Source organism: Hippopotamus amphibius, chromosome 8, assembly GCF_030028045.1.
Source record: "Hippopotamus amphibius kiboko isolate mHipAmp2 chromosome 8, mHipAmp2.hap2, whole genome shotgun sequence".
Lineage (NCBI taxonomy): Eukaryota > Metazoa > Chordata > Mammalia > Artiodactyla > Hippopotamidae > Hippopotamus > Hippopotamus amphibius.
The window spans coordinates 17,081,594-17,104,123 of NC_080193.1; the positions used below are offsets into that span (position 1 = coordinate 17,081,594).

Here is a 22,530-nt window from a genome sequence, read left to right on the forward strand (position 1 = left end):
TGGGTCTTTCTCACCTTCTGAGGTGGTCCACACTCTCTGCCTGTGGAGTGTGTTTCTCTCTAAATAAATCCACTTCTTACCTATTAAAAAAACAAACAAACATGAGGACTGAGTTAATACATGTAAAACGCTTAGCGCAGTATCTAGCACATTCCAAGCATTTAACGGTCATGCACACATATACATATATATGTGTACATCTATGTGTGTGTATGTATATATATTTGGGGGTGGGGGGTGGGTTGGAGGATGAGTAGGAGAGTTTGTCAGGTGAATAAAGGAGAGAAATCTCAGGTTACAATAATTGCGGGGCTAAAGGCCCCACATGGATCTACCCAACGCAAGCCACAAGAAATCACTAGGCGGTTATGGCAGGACAGGGAGAGTGTGGAAGGCAGGAGTCGCTTGTAGTCAGACGGAGACAAAGGGTCACGAGCCTCCGGCCTGAGAGGAGAAACCAGAGTTTGGAGAGCCTGGCTCCGGGGCCAGCTGCCGGCTCCCAGCCAGGGACCCATTGGCTTGGGAGAGTTCGTGACCCCGCCCCCACCAATCCCAGCCAATGAGGGAGCGCTCCACGGGGCGTGCCGTTGCCAGGCGACGGAGTGGGCCCGGTTTTGCCGTTAGCGGTGGCTTTCCCTCCCTCTCTGCGGACGCTCCGCCTCAGGATGGGTGTCTGGGGGCCCCTCCGTGGGCCCCCGTCAGGCTTTGTCAGTGGAGTTTTATTTTTTTAGTTCATATTTTATTTTTGTTTCTAGAAGACAAAGCTATCCCCTTCCCAAACGGGGAAAAACTCATATAAAAGTTTGTGACTTTCTAAAAAGTAAGGCCAGGCTTGCCTGATTTCACCCCACGGGGACGTCCTTATCCTGTTGGTGGGAAACCCAGAAGACTTGCTTTCCCCTTCCTCTCCAGTCAGAAACCTGTCTGGAGTCTGTGTCCTTAGGACCTACGAGTCGGGGAGGAGAAACTGCTGGAGCCCCTGACACCACTGACAGCTGAGGTAGAAGATTCTGGAAAAAAAAACAAAAACCCTTCTTTGGGGGGCACAGTCTAAGCCTGAAGGATTTCCAAGATGACCAGAGTACCAGCCACCAAGAAGTTACAGAGTTCCCCTGCCTCGGGGGCCCTCTGGCCCTTTTATGCCTCAGATGTGCTAACACAGGTGAGTCTCCCCTATCTCGTGAAAGCAATCGTGTTTTCAAGACGAAAAATAGGAATTAGCCTCCAGACCAACAAGGGACAGGGGGAGAAAGAAGAGTCACAGTGCAATTAAATTGCTGGGACACATCCCTGTTGCTGTCAGTGGTTGGTTACTCGTGAAGGATGAAAACGCCAGCCTGAACGGGGAGCTGGGCCATCCTATTAGCCGCTAATTCTAAAATGATGGAGTAAATCGGCAGTGACAGTGTAGAACATCAGGAAAAAATTAAGATGAATTGTAGGGTTGCCGTCGCCGAAATTATTTTCAGAGATCCGCTGGGCTCGCGGTATGTGCACATCCTCTCTGTTTGTGGAGAAACTACAGTGTCAGACTTTGAGATCTGAAGCCTGACTTTGTGTCTCAGCAGCTATTGAGATGAGATAAGTTGCTTAGCATCTCTGAACCTTTATTTGCTCATGTCTACAAAATGAGAACAGGAGCATCAACTAGGCAGAAACAGTGTGAGGACTAAGTAAGATATGGAAATTGTTTATGGTGATGCTAACACTTGATAATGAGTATATGAGACAAGAAATACTGTTGCTGGTTTGCAAGACAAAGGAAAATCAGTTTGTGTTTAGTGCCCGAGTCAAGCTGTTTCTGGTTTTAAATGATCACAACTGGGCAGGCCAGTTATGTCTTTGTTAAGCGTGTCTTTTTTTATTGTATCTGCAAACCCCCAAATCACCACTAATCGGCCAAGGTAGGTGAGCAGTGGGAGAAAGGGTCAAAGGCAGTTACTGGCCCACTGTGGTCCACCCACAGTGGCATATCTTGTGGCTCAAGGCCTGCCCTAGGAAGGAGGGCCTGAGGGGAAGTCAGGGTACAGAAGAGAGCTTAAAACTCACCCGTGCTTACGTGGTGGTCCAAAGTGTTCCTGAGCTTCTATTTCCTAAGGATTGGCGCAGCTGTGTGCAGCCCTCATTGCTCAGCCCTCTTCATGAGCTCACTAGGCAAGATGCGCGTGTCTCCGTTTATCTCAAAAAGCTACCCGGAAGTAGGTTGTATCTAGAGCAGCCGCTTCTGGGAACAAACTTCCCAGCATAGCAATGGGGGAAGGAAGGAAGGAATGAGGTCAGTATTTCACAAGCAGCAGTGAGTGTGAGCACATGGGCAGTGGACCCAAATAGCCTGGCTTGAACCCTGGATCTGCCTCTCAGCAGCCATGTGACCTTGGGCAAGTTATGGAACTTCTCTGCTTCAGTGTTGCCGTCTGTAAAATGGGGATATCATAGTACCTCCTCATGGCATTGCTGTGAGCATTCAATAATCTATCCAAGCTCCTGAGAATAGCATCTGACACATAGCACTTCCTAGATTTTCGTTACATGATTGCTTCATTCATTTAGCAAACGCTTACTGAATTTCTGTTGTGTGCTAAATTCTTGCTTTTGTAAAAAGTGAGACTTGCCTTAAAATTTTTCACAAGCTGTAGTGTGTCTGTTTGGGATGGGAAGTAAAAGAGAGAAGAAAGAGAAACGCAGGGTGATGCTGTGCTGGGGATGTACCATTGGGTGTGGTGGGAATGCAGAGGACAGGTAACTCAGACTCTGTGTGTGTGTGTGAGTGAGAGAGAGAGAGAAAAGAGGGGGCAGGGGATGGAGATAGAGATTGCAGAGGGAAGAGGTCATGTAGCCAAGTAAATGCAACAGAGTTTTCCATCTTGGGTTAGAGAGATTGAAGACAGTGGAGGAAGATACAGAGGTTGAAATGATCATTTCTTTCTTGAGAGGAGGGTAGGCAAGACTCTGTTAGGTCAAGAGAAGGGAAGCAGGCTTCCAGGGAACCGTTAGGTAAACAAGACACAAAACGTATGGAAATCCTACTGCTCCTGCCCCACTGTCAAGGAAAGAATGAAGACCCTAGGGTGTCCCTAGCTTACATTTGAAGTATTGTGCCTCTAGCAATTTAAACTTTTTAGAGCTACCGTAAAGCGTTGATTAATGTAAAGCAGACTAACTAGAAAGTGGCAAGTCACAAGAAAACATGTAGAGATCAGGATCAGCTTCTGGTGCAAATCACCCTAAGAGCAGATGGTAGTTTTATTGGTGTAACACGCAAATACCAGTGGTGATGCTGATGATGATGGTTGGCGTGTATTGAATTTTCACCACGTGCCAAGTTCTGAGCTCAAGTCTTCACGTGCGGTATTTCAGAACCCTCCACCACACTTCAAAGTACAAACTCTTACTTCCTCATGCGAAAGATGACAATTCCGAGGCCCATTGAGGACAGGTCCGTTACCCCAGGACACCCAGCCAGCAAGGCACAGAGTGAGGATTTGAACTCAAGAGTTCTCTGGCTCCAGAGTTCAGGCCCTTCCTGCCTCACCTGGCTAGTCAGGCAGTGCTAGTGGTTAGCCTGCACCACGGGGGATGCAGGAAGAAGGTGTAGGGCATGCTCACTGGCTTCAGATAATTTTTGGGTTTGTTGGGCAGGGGCAGGGAGCGGAGGAATGCCACCTAAAAAGAGAATAACAGAAAAAAGAAGAAGAAAAAGAAAAAGAAAAAAAAAAAAAAGAGAGAGAGAATAACAAACGCCAGGGAGCCAGGTGAGTGTCCAGTAAGGAGTGATCCGAGGAAGGATCTGGCTTCTCAGAGGAGGAAGGTGAGGCCAGCTGGGCTACGTGGTAATGCCACTTCCTGTGAGTCCACCATGCACTGGTGTAATGGGTGACACTTGGGGGGAAACCCCCACAGGGTCCTGAAGCCCTCCAGAGCTGGCCACTTTCCTTCTCACACAGATGGAAGTTGCATTATCATAACTAAAGTTACAAGGGGACTCTTCCTTGCACAGTGTCTTCATGGAGATTTTTCCGCAGAGGGAGTATAAATAATGCATGCAAATCCTCAGCTTGAAGGTCTTTTTTTGAGGCAACCTTCTAGCCTGCCCTAAGTCAGGTGCCCTAATCTGTTTAGGGAGTTCCTTTTCCCTTTGTTTCCCAAGAAAGCAAAAGAAATCTAATGGGGTTAGCCATGGGGGAGGAAGGGAGCAGGGCATGTGTAGATTACCATGGACCCACATTTTCTTCTTTAGAAAAGACTAAAAAAGAGAGCCGCACTTAGAACACCCCCCCTCCATGTTCTAGAATGGAAAGGCAGGAATGGCATTTGGCAAAAACTACAGAGATGTGGAATCCTTTCTATGAGCTCTGTCTCTTGGCGGCAGAGAGGAAAGAAGCATCCTTAATTTGTACACATCCTGAAACAGCTGGAAACTAGACTGGGTGCTTTGGCGATGTTCTAGCTTAGTGACTAAAAGATGAATTTAGAGCCCCAGGTCTAACACCCAACTATGTTGGGGGCCTTGAGAAAATCAGTACTGCTCTGTGCCTCAGTCTCCTCCTCTGTGAAATGGTCACATTGCATTTTATCTGATCTAAGACATCTTCCATTTCAAGAGGCATCACAATTTCTTGTGTGTACCACTAAGAAAGAAAGCTGAGCTGATTAAACTGTGACCTACTTTCAATTATAAGAAGCACCCCAGTTTCAGAGATGTTGAAATAGGCAAAGAAAAATGTGCATCTTAGAAAAGATGAAATCTAAAAATGCTCCTGTCTTGCAGGGTTCTGTGGGGATTAGATGAGTGAATATGGGGAAAGCTCTTAGAACAGGGCTTGGCACAGAGTAAATATTTTGAAATGTTAGCCATTATGACATTGTTGTTTCATCTTTTAAGTGACTCTGTGATAGAGGTGTAGTTACTACCCACTTTTGTACCTGAGTAGACTGAGGCTTGAGGAACTCCAGGGTCTCTTTCTCTGCTGAGAGCTAAGTTGGCAGGTTCAGGGAGAGGGGGCAAACTCTGCAGAATCCCATGTATGGAGAAGACCTTGGCCTGAGCATCTTGGTCCCCTACCCCCACCACCCACCCCTATGGTGAGAATGGAGTTGCTCAGAGAAGGTCTCAAGTTCAGCCCACGTCCAGCTGGGCTGCCTGGAATCAGAAAAGGAAAGGTTTCCCCCAACGAGAGAAACCTTGACTCCCAGCATAATACATTTCCACCGCAAACATGAAATGATTTTCCTCTTTGTCCAGATAGGAGAAATTGTGGTCTGAAGAGCTAAATGGTGAGTCATTGGTCTTTGTTCACAGTGGGCTCAGCACTGGGTAATTTCTCTGGCCTCTAATCACGGGGACTATGCCTCCTGTACTGAATCAGTGATTACCTTGAAAAATCAAATAAAATAAAAGATCTAACAACCACTTGAGTTTCAGTTCTGAAGAATCCCAGCCAGCTGCACCTTCATTTTTATTATCGCTCATGACTTAGACCAGGAAAATAGTAATGAGCCCTTTTCTCTCTCCAAGGGATTCTTCTGCCTCCATTGTTACTACATGGAGACAATTGCAGAATTCAAGTTGTCGCTGTTTTGTTTTGTTTTGTTTTATGCCCTGATGCTTTGGACCGGTGATGCTTGCCTCGGCGAATCTTGCTGTGTCTAATTGCAGGCCCATATGACAGTGGGCTCCCTCCATGATAAATCAGGGTGCGGGGAAGGTGTGTGTTCATTACCTCCTGACACAGGAAGAGTGATAGGTGCTTTCTTTATGCTGGACAGAATGAAGCAAGTTCTCTGTCTCATCTGCGAAGAGGCAGCTGCTGAGGACAGGGAGGTGAGGGAAGGGAGGGGAGAGGAGCCGTAGAAGAAAGACTTCAAAGAGTCTAGTTGATGTGATGCAAGCTTAGTGACCAGGTAGGAGCTCTGCCTTTGAAATCAGACAAGATGGGCCCGAATCCCCTCTTTGACAATAATATGGGGTTCTGTGAAATGGGCTGAATAATAATAGGGTGTACTACATAGATCTTTTGGAAGGATTAAATAAAATAATGCATCTGAAATACTGAGCACAGTACTCGGTACACAGTGAACGCCCCAATAAGTGATGACAGTTATTATTATGACTTATGCTTCTTTCTCTTCTCTGACTGGACACATGTGCCTCCATCACTATTTTGAAGACAGAGTCAGCCCAGATATGAAGTCTGGAGAGAGCTGAGTATTCACTGTAAAGTCGCATAGTGGGGTCCATCATTAGAGAGGCCAAGTCCCAGTTTAAGGGTAGAGGGGAAGAAGCAAGTTTAGGAATATTTTTAAGAACTTCTGCGAGAGTATATATATTTTGTGTGTGTGTGTGTGTGTGTGTGTGTGTTTGAATATTTATTTGGTTGCAATGGGTCTTAGTTGCAGCACGTGGCTCTTTAGTTGCAGCTTGCAGGCTCCTTAGTTGTGGCATGTGAACTCTTAGTTGCAGCATGCATGTGGGATCTAGTTCCCTGATCAGGGATTGAACCCAGGCCCCCTGCATTGGGACCACAGAGTCTTATCCACTTATACACCACCAGGGAAGTCCCGAGAGTGTATTTTTATGAAGGTGCCTTGCGGGAGACTGTTCATCCTGGTGGCAGAAATGATTGACCCAGTTAAAAAATCCTAGCTGTAGGAAAGGGAGCGCCCCTGAGCATGATTTGAGTCCCTTGGATTTAACTTTCAGCCCAGTCCCATTACTTATGTTTGAATCCCATGGAGAACCAGAAGAAAGTAAGTAAAAAGGAAAACTCTGTGTATCAATTAGGATCATTCTTGACTAAAAAGCAGTGACGTAAGTGTGAGTTTATTTTTCTCACGTAAGAAGTCTGAAGGTATATGCCTGCGGGAATTGGTTCAGGAGGAACCATGTCAGCTATGTCAGGACTAGCAGGTCCTTTTCCCTCATAGTCACGGAATGGCTGCCCCATCTCCAGCCATTACATTCATATTCCAGTAGAAAGAGGAAACAGTGGAGGGTAAGAGCTACCTTTGTCCCTTTTATGAGGCAAACAAAGGCTTTCCAGGAAACTTCCCAGGGTGTTTCCTCTTATGTCTCATTTGCTAGAGCTGTGTCACATGGCTTTTCCTAACTACAGGAATGGCTGGGAAAGTGTGTATCTAACCTGAGTGTGGAAAGCTGGGGCAAGAGACAGGTGAAGGTACTGGAGATGGGTGTCAGGTTGACTGATCAGCAATAACTGGCACAAATGACTTCACAAAAAAATCTAGATATTGGGGGTCCCAAGCAATACAGTAACCTAAAAAAGAGACACATCCCCTAGCCTACACCACAACTGCTTAGGAATGTCAGGGGCGTTTGTCCATAGTGGTACTTTAAAAAACAGCACAGAATCCACTAAAGAGCTGTGGGGGTCAGGGCAAGGGTAGAGGCTGCCAAAGGAAATATTCATTCATTCAACTAATATTTTCTGAGCTCCAAGTATGTGCTAAGCATGATCCTAGGTGTTGAGGATACAGAAGTGAAAAAAGACAATCACATGGGACAACCTTCCAGAAACTCTGAAAAATATACTTGTAGGGAATAACATGGAGAGAGAGCCAAGACAGTGGAACGTGCACCATCTTTATTCCTGTGATCCCTTTCTGTTTTCACCTTTTGGGGAGCAGGGGGCTTGAGGAATCTCTGGTTAGACAAGCCTTTGCACAACTGTAGAAAGACCTATTCTTGACCTCCTTTCAGCATTCCTGCAGCCTCTAAAGACTCAGGTGTCAGCTGTTAAACTCAAAAGCTGCAGAGTCCACGTGGGGTTCAGTGGCAACTAGCACTTACATAAAATCCCACAGAAGCCAATTAAACCTTTCCTGGACTGAACAAATCAACATATTCTCAGAGATCTTTCTGACAGTTAAATTCAAAATCATAATCACCAGTAATGGGTTACCTTCTATCATGAGATGGTGGCATTTTCCTTTCTGAATTCCTGTTTTCAAACTCCGCTGAGAAAATTTCTTGCGGGCTCAATTTTGATCTAATATATTTCTGTCTAAGTTGGAATTTATGCATTTGGCAGTTTTATTAAATAACTCAAAAATTAGCTATGTCTGGCGATCTACTTGCAAGCCTGGAAGTGCCTTGGGATTTCTGGATTTCACAAAGTCAGAAGATTATACAGCTGGGATGGTTTCTGGAATGGGTTCAGAATTGTCAGGGGCTTCAAGAGGTCCTTGTCTGGCCAAAGCTCAATGGCAGAAGAAATGGAAAGTAATGTCCCATTGTAGCCTGGTACAGGGTCAGGGTCACCTTCTGAGGTGTCTATTAGATACATGTGACAGATTTTTGAAGGCATTAATATGAATCAAACTTGGGGTCTTCTCTCAAGAAACGCACAGTTCTGTTAGCAAATTCATAAATAACCATGAATCAAGATGGCAAATAAGAAGTACCAAAGCGAAAGGTGAAAAATATGTAAGAGCTTGGAGGAAGAAAGGTGCAGTGAAGCCATCTGATCTGCATCTTCAGCGTTGGCTGGATGTGAACTTGGGGCAATAGGAGACACTGAACCACTGCTGGAACTTGTTTTCTAACACATCAGGGTGAGGGGGTCGTATTGCTGTTCTCCACCAAGGAACAAGTTCTTTCTTGATACCTTGTCTGATAAAACGCTCTCCTGCAGAGCTCCAGTAGATAAATCTTTCCATACTCTCCTTCTCCGTACACAAATTTACCCAAGTTTCTGTCCTGGGAGGTGGTCAAATTAGGACTTAGCTCCATGAATTCCCTTTAAAGCTTTCAATAGCCAGAAAGGTATAATGTTTTGCTTCTTTTAAGACTTTGAATTTCAGCAGAGCAGGGTTTCTCAACCTTGACACTGTTGACATTTGGGGCTGATAGTCTGTCCTGTGCATTCATTGTAGGATGTTGAGCAGCATCCCTGGTCTCTAGCCATTAGATGCCAGTTGTGACAACCAAAAATGTATCAAGATATTACCACATGTCCCCTGGGGGCCAGAGTCATCCCAGTTGAGAGCCATAGCGGTACAGGGCTACTGAAGTCCTAAATACCTTTCCCTAGCTGAATGCTTATCTGATGGTGAAACATTCCCCATTTAAATAAGTAATGCCATTATCTACCCAATTGTTTAGGCAGAAACCCGACCTTCATCTTTGATCTCTCCCTCTGCATCAATTCTTGTGTTCAGTCAGCTGCCTCAGGGCAGGTGTTCTGTGGACACTGCCTCCTTCCGCAAGGTCACTACCTGATCCAGGATGCCCTTGTCTCTAGCCTGGACTATTCCACCAGCCTCCTAACTGCCTTCTTTACCTTCACTCTGACCTTTTTCCAACCCATTCTCTTTCCTTGCAAGTGTGATATTGTCATTTCCCTGGTTAAAATAATTAATGGCCCTCCATTGTCCTCAAAATGAAGATTAATATCTTTAATAAGGTTTAGAAGGCTCTGCATAGTCTGGTCCCTGCCAACTTTTCCAGCTTCATCTTTCATTACTTGGTCTACTTGGAAGCCAAACTGGTTTTTGAAGGTGCTGTGCCTTCCAGCTTCTTCCTCCTTCTAGAACATTCTCCACCCCTCCCCAAACTCTGGTTTTCCATGGCAAGATATTCCAGGGTTCCAAACAGTGGTGGGATAGGTGTGGCCCTTGCCCGGAATTAGGAGGTCAGACCCAAATATCAGCTCTCTCACTACCAAGCTGTATGACTTTGAACAAATCACTTAACCTCTCTAGTTTCTTGATATTCATATGCAGAACCAGGAACTACAACCTGGCAGTTTGTGGACTCCCTCCTTGCCATATGACTCTAGAGAATAAATAATGGCTACCTCTTATTAAGCATCTATTGTGCATTTACTGTGTTCTGCATGTGTTATGAAAATTAACTCCTTGATCTTGTAGAGCAGATGCTGTCATTACCCCTGTTTGTAGAGATGAGGAAACTGAGGCTTGGAGAGGTTTTGTAAGTTGCCCAGAGATACCCGGACAAGTAGGTGATGGAGTTAGGCTTTGAATCCAGGACCAACTAACTAGAGAGATACTGTGCCTTTAAGATCAGCCTGGTTGACTGCAGTAAGAAGGGGCAGTAGACAAGTATCTCTCTAAAAGGGGTATCTGTTGGTGCAGTTTTTAAAGAGTGTATTTGAAAGTGTCTGGCAGAAAAAGGAAAGTGCCAATTTTAGCTGTAGGTGACGCAAATAAGAATGTGGCTGCACCCCGTGACCACAGACAAGGACATTTGCATTTTCTTGAGCTCTTGCTAAAATGTGCCAGTGAGCTTTTCTGGAAGAGAAACACAGCTAAGGACAAAGGCAGCGGTGGGGGTTGGGGGAACTGCTGTATGTGGTTTAGATGCATCTGTCTAAATAATGTTCATTTCAGTGAAGATTTATAAGCCATTCCTAATTAAAGTCACATTTCTAAGAAAGGCGTATTTTGATGCTGGGTCAATACACTGTCAAGACCTGCTGGATAAAACAGCGAGGAGCACAGGCCCAGCTAATGAGGAATGAGGTTCTGGCGGGGGGGGTGTGTGGCTGAGATATTGATAATCTTAAACAGCTTAATTGGGTTGAATAATGTAGGTAAATATCTAGTTAAATGGATTAAGTCTGAATCCAGGCTCTGACCCACTGAATTTTTTATTTTCTACCAAAAAAAAAAAAATCCCACACCATGATTGTCTATTTATTTGTCCGATTCCACCCCTAAACTTGGCGCTTACTGAGGGAAAGGACGCTGCCCTGCTCACAAGTCTATCCCCAGAGCCTAGCATCCAGTGCCTGGCACTGGTTGGAAGTTCCATATTCTCTAGTCTCTATTCTCAGGACCAAGGATAGCTCCACAGCGCATCCCTCGGGTACCTGTAAATTCCACTTGGACAGAGGCCACAAGTGTTTTATTCACAGATACACCCCCAGCATGTGCTGGGCGCACCATAAATCGGGATAGACTTCTACTACTTGCTGCGTGTTTGACTGTGGGCAGGTTACTCTCTGTGCCTCAGCATCCTTATCTCACGTATGGAAATACCAACAGTTCTGGCTTTGTAGGGTTGGTGGGAGGATCAATGAGATAACGCTAAGAAAAGCCCCTGGCAGACAGTAGGTGCTCACCGAATGCTATCTCTTCCCATTTCCACTTAGGAAGTGAAGCCGTAGGCGCCCCAAAATATCAAGCATTAAAACATTTAAATACTGACATTTCCAGAGATGATGACTCTCATGCCAGTCACTTTTTATATGTTCAGGAAAAGGCAGCCAAAAGGGTAACATGACTAAAATGTGTTATTTCCAAGAGCCCTTGAAGAAAATGCCCAAGAGGCAATTAGCACACGGCTGTCGCCTATGTTGCGATTGCTTATTGGCCGATCCCATCCTCTACTAATCAAACTGCTTCTCCAATAGTTTTAGAGTCCTCTCAGAACTCAGGAAGCAGTGCTTGTTGACAGATACCAAGGAACCTGATAGAACGATTCTGGAGCTCTCATAGAGAATGAAAAAATGGTGGAAGTGGGGGAGCATTCTGCAGGGTCCATGGGAACTAGAGTAGGCAGCCTGGATGACTCTTTAACCCTAGCTAGCATCCTTTCCTTTTCCCTACCTGCCTCAAATCAACAAATAACCCTTCTTGTTCCTTTTTTGTGAAGCTTCAGGGCGTGAGATTTAAATTGTGTCAATAAAGGATAATTCTTGAGTTTCCTTGGCTGCCCAGACAAACCCATGTCAGGGTTGATTGACTTAGCACCTGGGCCATGGATCATTCCAAGGTTTGAGTCCTGATTCTGCAGCTGCTCACCTGCTCTGTGACCTTGGGCTATCTGCTTCACCTCTCTGATGCTGAGTTTTCCCACCTGTCATTGAATCTTATGAGGAGTCAAGATAATGTCCATAAAGCCTGGGCCCAGAATAATAGCTGAGATTGATTTATGATTAATGTTATTCCACCTTTCAGTGCTTTATAAACCACCCATGTTCTGTTGTGCATGATGCCAACATCAGTTTTTTGTTTTTTTTTTTTTGTCAAAGAAAGATGGTATAGTATGGAGGGAAAAAATCTATCTCCTCGTGAATTGTCATCCTCTCAAGGCTTTCCTGTGGATAGTCAAATGAATCATGCCTTTGCATCCTCCTTGAGGTTAAACAATGATGTTGATATTTTGAAATGAAATAAATGGCACATTATATAGTCATGATGACAATCGTAGAAATAACTGGTATGATTGGTTAATTACTGAGTATGTGCCACGTGCCAAGTCCTTCTGTCAATTGTTCAATTCCATTCCCTCCCCAACACTAAGAGGTAGGCAGTTTTAACCCCATTATGCAGGTGAGGAAAGTAAGGCTGAGAGCACTACTCTCCACCTCTCTGCCCTGCCCCAGAAGTGCTCCCCAGCCTGTCTCTGTCCTCCGGATTTTCCAGGAGGGTGTCAGAGACCAGCTCACTGGTCCCCCAGCTGCAGGGGTCACATTTTACACTCTTGAGCATCATGGAGGCCCATCTGTCGTTCAGTTTGAAATGAAGGATGTAGCATCCTCCTCCCTTTGGGGTCAGGATTCAAAGCATCCCAATAGCTGCTGTCAAAGAAATCACTTCACAAATCCCTCTCTCCCTTCCCACTCTCAAAGCGGATACCAGTCAAGGGTCCCGTTCTCCTACAGCTACCTCAGAAATTCCTTCCAGGTGGTCTTTCTCACCTTCATTTGGAGTCTGATGTCTATGGCATCTTGGATCCTCAGTCTATACCATCCTACTACCTATTTTACCTGTTATCCTACCATTTACTGAGAGTTCACAGTGCACCAGGTGACTTACAAACATTATCTTGAGGCCTTATGACAACCCCGTGAGGAAGATGTGGTCATCTCCATTTTGTAGCTGAGAAAACTGAGACTCAGAGACAGAAAGTGACTTGTGTGATGGAGAAGATGAGACTCAAAACCAGACCAGTCTGGTTCCAAAGTCCCATTTTTTTTCCCCTCTCTGCATGGTGCCCAGAGCTGCTAGTATTTGCTGAGATGGAGACTTGGCTTCACTTGCAAGCCCCTGATTTCAGGTCCAGACCAGGCTCCCCAAGCCCGCATCCTCCCCGTTGCCGAAGCCTTTCTGAGCTCATCAGAAGTCACGGGAACATTCTGGGGGAGGATGTCACACTGTCCACAGAAGTCACATCAAATGCAGCCCTCTCGTGGTTCCTCACAAAACAAAGTGTCCCTTTGTTGCCTTTTTGACATTAGAACATGGTCCAACTGCAAATTGACTTGAAAGGAATCTAGACCTCATGGTTCCTTGTCTGCCTGTGAAGAAAGAGAGCCACTTCTGGCACCTAAAGGACCTGAATTTAATCCATGGTATAGGGGCCTTAATGAAGGGGGTGGGGAGGTTGGTCAGAGGTCAGACACCCCCTAAGCACCCAGCCCTGATTCAGGGAAAATCAAAAAACGTCACTCCCCAGAAAGCAGTTTTTATTTCAGTGCAGGTTTGGAGGCTGTCCATTAAATGTCTCTCTCTGTTCCCCTCTCTCTCCTCCCTCTCCTCTCCTCTCCCTCCTCCTTCCCTTCTTCTCTCTCTCCCCACCCCTCTCCCCTTTGCATCATGACGCCTAACAGTATTTGTTAGCTCTTCCTATGCTTCTTTTTAGCTTCTTTAATTACTGTAGCAATTTCATCTGTTTAAAAATAGAAAAAGAAAAACCCCAGCACAGCCTGGCCACTTGAACACAGAGGGAAGGCAGGCGTGTAGACCAATTGCCAAGCCATCCAATCCTGCAGATTCTTGGTTTCACTAATGTTCTTTCATCTGCCCTAGATTGTAATGGGAGCCTGTTCCATAATTGTGTACTTTAGGTAAATAGATCGTTAGGTAAGATTGATAGCAGAGTGGTCCAGGTAATGTTTTAAGCCAAAAGCAAAAGAGCAGGAGGGTGTCTCCAGCTGTAAATGACAGGACCACAATTCATGCAGTTTCAGTGAAGGGTGTGTTGAGGCTTTTTCAGCATAAATGGCCACTTTCTGAAGGTTTTCTTTTCTGACTTATCAGAGGGAGGCTTTCTTTTCAGCTAGACCCAGAGCATAGGCCTTCAGGCAAATGAGGGGTTTGTTTTGATAGTGAACTTGATATCGAGTTACAACTCATTAATATAGACCACACAATGTTATTGCAGCTAAATTCTTCATTTTACAAAGCCTGGTTCTCAACAAAGCATATTATTGGCCCCAAATGAATTAAAAAAAAAAAAAAAAGAGTAGGTGCCACAAAGGCTCAGCGGGTTCAAGGCAGAAATGGTACAGCTGGGTGTGTGCAAAGCATGACTTCCCCGGTGGCCGTTGCTGCTGATTCAGGCAGGGTCATGGAGCACTCAGACTTGGCTTTGTATTCAAGTAGAGGCATATTTCAGACCACTGAAGCCAAAGCCAAAGAATTCTTCTCTTGAGTTCAGGAGGCGGTATAATTCAGACCAACAGATTCCCCAGAAACTGAAGATGGGGACTCATCACCTAGAATCGTAGAGTCGTTGAGAAACCTTGAAGGGCATCTCATCAGCTTTCTACCCAAAACGGGAGAACGTGATGGTAACGTTTTTCTGGCTCTGGAGTCTACCTGACATTGGATGAGCCCTGGTTCTGCTGTTACCCAGCTGTATAAGCTGAGGCAGATCACCCTGTCTCATTCCAAGCCTCAGTTTTCTCATCTGCAAAATGGGGATAAAGATAGTCCCCAATAGTCTCCCTCTGAGAGAGGGCTGGCCCAGTGTAGGTGCAGTACTTACACATGGTCTGATCCTCTACATTTTCTTCCTAGCTGTTGTTAGGAAGTTCTTCCATTCAGAAAGCTTTCTCTGACTCCCTCCCTTGTCTCCTTTCTCCTTAGTTCGGTGGGGTTCCACAGTCACAGCCCTCGTCACACACCTGCTCACAAGTCTGTGTCACCACCAACAGAGAGTGCCACTGACCCAGGGACCATCATTAATCTCTGAATTCAGTATTCGGGGCACACCTATTATGTGCCAGCCTCGTGGAAGACATGCAATAAATAAGCATTGACTAAATTAATCCAGTGTCTTCCCCAAAGAGAGGGCCTGTTATCGCCTCGTACATCTACTTGCTGTCAACAATACAAATCCTGTTTAAAATGTGTTGCTGGAATTCCCTGGTGGTCCAGTGGTTAGGACTCCATGCTTTCACTGCCGAGGGTGCGGATTTGATCCCTGGTCAGGGAACCAAGATCCCACGAGTTAAGCGACGTGGCCAAAATAGAAAAGAAAAAAAAAAAGTGTTGCTTTTGGTATTTTTTTGAAGTTTCCACTTCTTCTTGCCTTTAGGTTTTCTGGCAATATTCTAGAAGTCTCTTCATTTCTGGGGACATGGCCTCCTTGCCATCTTTGGTGAAATCCCTTTGATGTCTGAGCACACCAGAGCTCTGTAGAAGTCTTGGTTGCCTTAGATGCTACACCCCTTGCTTTGTTATTAGAACTATGCATGGTTATTCATTTTGTTTCATTCATTTCATTCATATTTGTTATTTCGTATCCATTTAATTCATTCATATCCATTTCCTTCATTTCATTCAGAATTTCATTTTCTAGTGTTCCCCACCCAGCTAATGCCATGTTTCTTTCTGGAGACTTTGGCCATGAGCGCGTATCAAACTTCTACCAAATTTTTAGAACATTTCTCTTTTAAAGTCTGGTGCAGGATGTGACCAGAATTCTCTTCCTTCCCAATGCAATACCAGCCTTCAGGTACATACACCATGGTCAGGTTTCCCCAAAGTTTCCATCAGATTTTCCTCCTATGTTGGTTCCTAGTCTATTTTTCACTTGATTCCTGTATCTGTCCAGAGATTAAATTCCTGGAAATGCAAATGAGAAATATATCAGATGCTTCACTTTGGCTTTATAACAAAGGCCTGAAGAACTGGCCTCTCACCATTGTAATATCTTGCATCAGGACCAATTTTGCAATTTCTCGCATTCACCTGTGTGTTCTGAAGCCTTTTCCACTATTAGATTTTTTTCCAAAGCATTTTATTCTCATTCAAATGCTTTAAAATTTTTTCTTGAGGTATATATATAGAAAAATATACAGATATAAGTGTACAGTTTGATGACTTTTTACACGGTGAGAAGATCCGTGCAACTTCTTCCCCAAAATTGAGTTATAGAGCATCACCAGAACCCCAGAAACTCCCTCAAGATCCCTCTCAGACATGAGCCTCCTCCTCCCCACTGCTAATCATCATCCTTATGTCTACCACCATCAATATGTTTTGCCTGTTTTTTCAAACTTCATATAAATGGAATCATATAATACATACTCTTTGGATCTGGCTTCATTTGCACATTCTGTTTATGAGGTGCATTTATGTTTTCATATGTAATTGTCATTTGCTTATTCTCACTGCTGAATGGTGTTCTACTGTGTGAATGTACCACAGTTTATCCATTTACTTCCTGAAGGACTTTTGGGTTGTGTTGTTATGGGGGGAGAAGGGAGTGGAACTATTACAAAAGTGCTGCTATGAGTGTTTTCTGTACATGTCTTTTGGTGAACAAATGTTCTTGAATGCATACACACACACACACAAATATATGTTCTTGAGGATAGATAGGTAGGTAGGTAGATAGATACTAATCACAGTTGTATTTTGTTAGAAATCTTTCCATTTCCATTGACAAAATGCTTAAACTTGCACAAGCAGGAAAAAAAAGATAAAAAGGGAATCAGAGGCTCACATCATAGACGACTCCAGGGGATGTGGCTTCAGTTATAGCAGGATCCAGGAGCTTAGACAAAGTCATTGGGAATCTACCTGGCTAAGTTCATTGTTCTTATTTCCATCAATAGTGGTTCCAGTCTAAGCCAAGATGTCTCCACTGAGTGTCAAAATGGCCATTAGCAGCTCGAGGCTTAAATTCCTCTGGTTTAGTAACAGGAGGGAAAAAGGAACCTCTTTTTCACCAATGAACCACCGAGAGTTCCATTCCTGAATTATCCACTTCAGGATAATTGCCCACCCCTGGAGCCCAGAGAACCAGGGTCACCCACACCTGAATCGCATGCATTGAGGAACAGCGTCAATCATGTTATTTTTAAAACTTTAGACAACTTAAAATCTTCATCAACAGGAGAGTCTAATAATGTCACGTACATGCATCCTATAGAATATTATGTAGCCACTAAAACAAAAAAGGTCAATCCGTGTGTATAGACATAGAAAGAGGACTATAATGTATAGTTTGGTGGGGGAGAGGAGGAGGTGATTGTTATATGTTACAGTGTAATGAGTGTCGTCACCTAATTTATTGTCCAAAATGGATACTTTTGAGGGTGAAAGGGGGTGCTGTAATTAATTACACTGGCACATGTATAAATTGAGATTGTCCTGGGCAAACATATATGAACAATGACCAGAATTATAATTATTTAAATGTCTATGTATCTATATCTGTCTATCTATCTATCTGTTTGTTTTTATTTAAGAAAGATATTGAGGTTGACCCTAGGAAGTGTGAGAAGGAGAAAAAGGGAGAATTTTTTCTTCCTTTTTCTTAGCTGCAGTGGAAATTATATGCACAAACTGTTTTAATCTTAAATTACAGCTGAATTAAATTTTACATAGCTTTATAATATGTGTAACCACCACCTCAGCCAAAATATAGAACATCCTCATCATTCCAGAAAATTCTGTAGTCTCTTCCTAATCCATGCTGCCCTCACCCTAAAAATAACCACTATTCTAACTTTTTTCCCCACAGATTAGTTTGCCCATTCTTCAACTTCACATAATGAAATCATTGAGGATGTCTGACCTCTTTTGCTCACCATTACACCTGTGCAATTTATCTTTTTCTAGTTTATTCTTTTCTATTAGTGGCTAGTATTTCATTGTTTGAATATACCGTAATTTACATTATCTCATTGACGGACATACAGTGTTTCCAGCTTGGGACTATCATGAGGAAACCTGCTTGGACATTCTTTTATGTCTTTTTGTGTGAACATATACCTACACTAAATTCTCTCAGAAATTGCTGGAGCAGAGAGTAGCAGTATGTTACCTTTTATTAGAAGCTGCCAGCATTCCTCCCTGTCAGCCCTGGAGGAGAGTTCCAGTTGCTCCACATCCTCATCAAAATGTAGTCTTTTCAATTGTAGCCATTCTAGTGGATGCGTAGTGATGACTCGTGGTTTTAATTTGCATTTCTCTGATGAATGATACTCTTGAGCATCTTTTCATATGTTGATTGACCATTTGAATTCTTCTTTTGTGAAGTTATCTGCTTGAGTCTTCTGTCTTTTTTTAGATTGGGTTGTCTTTTTATTATTGGTTTGTAAGAATTCTGTATACTGTATATGAGTCCTTGGTCACATGTCTCTGTATGTTCACCCAGGCTCTTTTGAATCCTTTAATGGTGCTTTTTGGTAAGCAGAAGTTCTTTTTTGTTGTTGTTATTTTTTTCATCGAAGGATAGATTCACAATGTTATGTTAGTTTTTGGTATACAGCAAAGTGATCCAGTTTTATAAATATATATTTACATTGCACATATATGTGATATCATATGGTATTTGTCTTTGATTTACTTCACTTAATATGATAATCTCTAGGTCCATCCATGTTGATGCAAATGGCATTATTTCATTCTTTTTTTTTTATGTCTGAAGAGTATTCTGTTGTGTGTGTGTGTGTGTATGTATGTATACTACATCTACTTTATCCATTCATCTGTTGATGGACATATTCAGGTCGCTTCCATGTCTTGGCTATTGTAAATTGTGCTAGCAGAAGTTCTTAAATTTAACAAAATCAAATTTATCAATGCTTTCTATTACAGTTGTTGCTTTTTTCTATGTTTATTATAAGGCCACAAAACAGTTATTAATTTTGCTTTAGACAGTCAATTTTCTACCAGCGTGAATGCATAGTTACTCTTTCTGATCTCTTTAGTCTTTCTTATGGGTCCCTGTTTCCCTCTAGGATCAGATTCCTACCACCTGGATGGAGACCTGCCTTAGTGTTTCTTACAGTGCGTGACTGCTACTGACAAACTCCCTCAGCTTTTGTATGTCTGTAATGTCTTTATTTTGTTGTCACTTTTTTTTCTTTTTCTTTTTCTTTTTTTTTTTTTTTTGCGCACAGGCTTCGTTGCTCTGCAACATGTGGGATTTTCCTAGAACAGGGATCAAACCCGTGTCCTCTGCATTAGCAGGCGGATTCTTAACCGCTGCGCCACCTAGGAAGCCCTGCTGTCACTTTTGAAGGATGTTTTTATTGGATACAGAACTATAGCTGGGCAGAGGGTTTGTTTTTGTTTTTAGCACTTTAAAGATGTTACTCCATGGTCTTATGGCTTTCGTAATTTCTAGGAAGGACATTTCTCTCTCTGGAATTTTAGTTCGTCTAGCCTTCTTTTATTTCCACAGCTTTCCAGTGTCTTTGAAAATATGATATTTGTAGTTTATCTTTTTAAACCCGATGAGAACAATGAGTTTTCACTAACTGCCACATCCTACTCAGAAGTCAAGCTCCAGCTTGGGGAGAATTCACGCTAGGAAACTTGCCTTCTGTCTTTCTTCCTTCCTTTTTGTTTTGTTTTGTTTGCTCATTCATTCTTTCCTACCTTCCTTTAATTGTTTTTGCTTTCTTTATTTATTTATTTATACTTTATTTATTTATTGGCTGCATTGGGTCTTCATTGCTGCATACAGGCTTTCTCTAGTTGTGGCGAGTTGGAGGTGGGGGAGGCTACTCTTCACTGTGGTGCGTGGGCTCCTCATTGTGGTGGCTTCTCTTATTGAGCACAGGCTTTAGGTGAGCAACCTTCAGTAGTTGCGGCACACAGGCTCAATAGTTGTGGCTCATGGGCTTAGTTGCTCCACAGCATGTGGTATCTTCCCTGGGGCAGAAATTGAACCTGTGTCCCCTGCATTGGCAGGTGGATTCTTAACCACTGTGCTACCAGGGAAGTTAACTATTGCAGTATAATTTATATGCAATAAAATGCAAACATTTTGGGCTCCCCTGGTGATCCAGTGGTTAAGACTTTGCGCTTCCACCTCAGGGGGCATGGGTTCGATCTCTGGTCATGGAAAGTTCCATGTGCAGCCAAAAAGGGAAAAAACAAAGTGAATATTTTAAGTCTACAATTGAATACGATTTGACAAATGCATGCACCTACATAATCAGCACCCCAATCAAGGTAGAGTAGTTCCATCATCCCCCAAAGTTCCCTTCTGCCCCTTTGAATTCAGTGCCTTCCTCCCACCCCCAGCCCCAGGCAGCCACAGGTCTACTTTCTATCACCTAGATGAGTCTTGCCTGCCTTCAAATTTCCTATAAATTGAATCATACAGTATTTACTCCTGTCTCTGGTTTCTTTCATCCAGCATGTTTTTGAGACTTCTCCATGCTGTCGGGTACATCAGTAGTGTGTTCCTTTTTATTGTTGTGTTCCATCAGATGAATATGTAAAGTTTATCCATTTGCCTGTTGATGGACATTTGGGTTGGTTCCAGTCTTTCCTCCCTTTTTAAATCTGCAATGCTATGAGTAATTCTCTGGTGTGTCTTATAAGTGACACACAGAGCTCAGTCCCTGCCCTTGTGTAAGCGTCAGACTAGAAGAGGCGATCTGTGTTGGGGAAGTGATTTCAGTCATGATGAGTGTTGCAGAAAGGCACACACCAGGCTGTCCCAGGAGAAAACAGCAAGAGCACCTGGTTTACCCCAGGGCTTCAGAAAAAGCTCCTGAAGAAGGATTTGAGATAAGAATCTAGGATGACTGGCCATGAATGAGGAAAGACTGAGGCAGGCTCTGGGGCATAATAGAAAACTCAGTGGAGGTGGAAGGCGGATGAGAAGTAGTACATCATTGAATGTAAGTGGGAGATACTGTGATAGACATCTTTAGATTATTTATTTCAATTGAGGTATAATTGACATACCATATTATATTGATTTCAGGTGTACAACATAATTTGCTATTTGTATATAGTGAGAAGTGATCAACACAGTCAACATCCATCACCGTACATAATTACAGTTTTTTTCTTGTGATTAAAAACTTAAGGTCTACTTTCTTAGCAACTTTCAACTATGCGATACTGTATTAACTATAGTTTCCGTGCTGTACATTATGCCCCTATGACATTTATTTTATAGCTGGAAGTTTATACCTTGTGTTTCCCTTCACCCATTTCACCTACCCTCCCACCTCCGGCAACCACCAGTCTGTTCTCTGTCTCTATAAGTTGGGTTTTGGGGTGTGTTTTAGATTTCGCATATAATTGAGATCACACAGTATTTGTCTCTGTCTGACTTATTTCAGTTAGCTCAATGCCCTCAAGATCCATCCACGTTGTTGCAAATGGCAAGATTTCATTTCTTTTTCATGGCTGAATAATATTCCATTTTGTACAGATACCACATTTTCTTTATCCTTTCATCCATCAATGGACACTTAGGCTTTTGTCATATCTTGACTATTGTAATTAATGGACATTTTAGGAAATATTATTTCATTTAATACTATTCTATTTAAATTATTATTGTTTCATTTCAACTATGAATGTATAGTAAGCTCCATTTTACCAATGAACAGCCTGATATTCAGGAAGATGGGAACTTGTCCCAGGTGACACCGGTAGTGGTAGGGATTCAAACCCAGTTCTCTGTGGCTCCAAAGCTCATCCCTACCCCGACCAGAGGTCAACACTGGTTAGACTGATTGCAGGGGAGATAAAAGAAACAGGTTTGAGAAGCATCAGTATACATGTCCTTGGCATGTAATGGACACTAAAAAGCATATATATATTTATTACATGAATACATGTCTAAGTAAAGGAAACACTCTAGCATGCTATTTGTTATTTTTTTCATTTGTATTTATCTAATTGCTTAAGAAGAAAAATAGAGACATTACTGCCAAATGTATCAAATCCCATCCATTCTTCCCTCACAGTGTCACATTATACAAATGTAGATTTTGGTTGTGTGTGTGTGTGTATTTTGTGGTCAGAGGCAAGAGCTAGAAGAAAGTAGGATCAGAGAAATACCAAGAAGTGTTTACAAACTAAAGGGCAGCGGGATCTATCAGTTAAGCAAAGTGAGATAAATGGAACTGCCAATTAGCTTAGGATTCTCAGAAGCGGTGAGCAGAGCGTGTGGCCTGAACAGTGAAAGCGTCTCTGGGAGCTTTCATATTCCGTGTTGTCTGCGTGTAATTTGTTCCCTTTTACACAGAAATATATGGTATTAACTGGGGGATGTGATTAGAATACAGGAGGAGGCTCACTTTGATGGGAAACACACAGGCAGGCGCCTAACAGCCGCTGGAGATCAGAGACGGTCTCTCTCCAGTAAACTCACAAATTGCAGGGACTACAGTCTGCTTAATAAGTGAAGGGCATTGGGGCTGAGACTGCAGTGTTCTAAAGATCCAAGCCTCCTGCTGGGATCCTGGCCTCACAGTAACGGTAATAGGCTGAGCTGCACTGAGAGCTCACCTGCTCCTGTGTGCTGCCTGCACTGAGGTGCTTTCCACG

At 43.3% G+C, this 22,530-nt stretch overlaps 1 protein-coding gene across 1 annotated transcript in view; it reads left to right on the plus strand.

Moving 5' to 3' along the window:
- Positions 1-1,072: 1,072 nt before the first annotated feature.
- The window catches only part of CCDC60 (coiled-coil domain containing 60), a 173,036-nt gene continuing 151,578 nt past the window's right edge, over positions 1,073-22,530 (plus strand). Inside the window, exon 1 of the mRNA XM_057746447.1 lies at positions 1,073-1,162. Coding sequence (XP_057602430.1) covers positions 1,073-1,162 — 90 coding nt within the window. The remainder of the gene's footprint in view (positions 1,163-22,530) is intronic.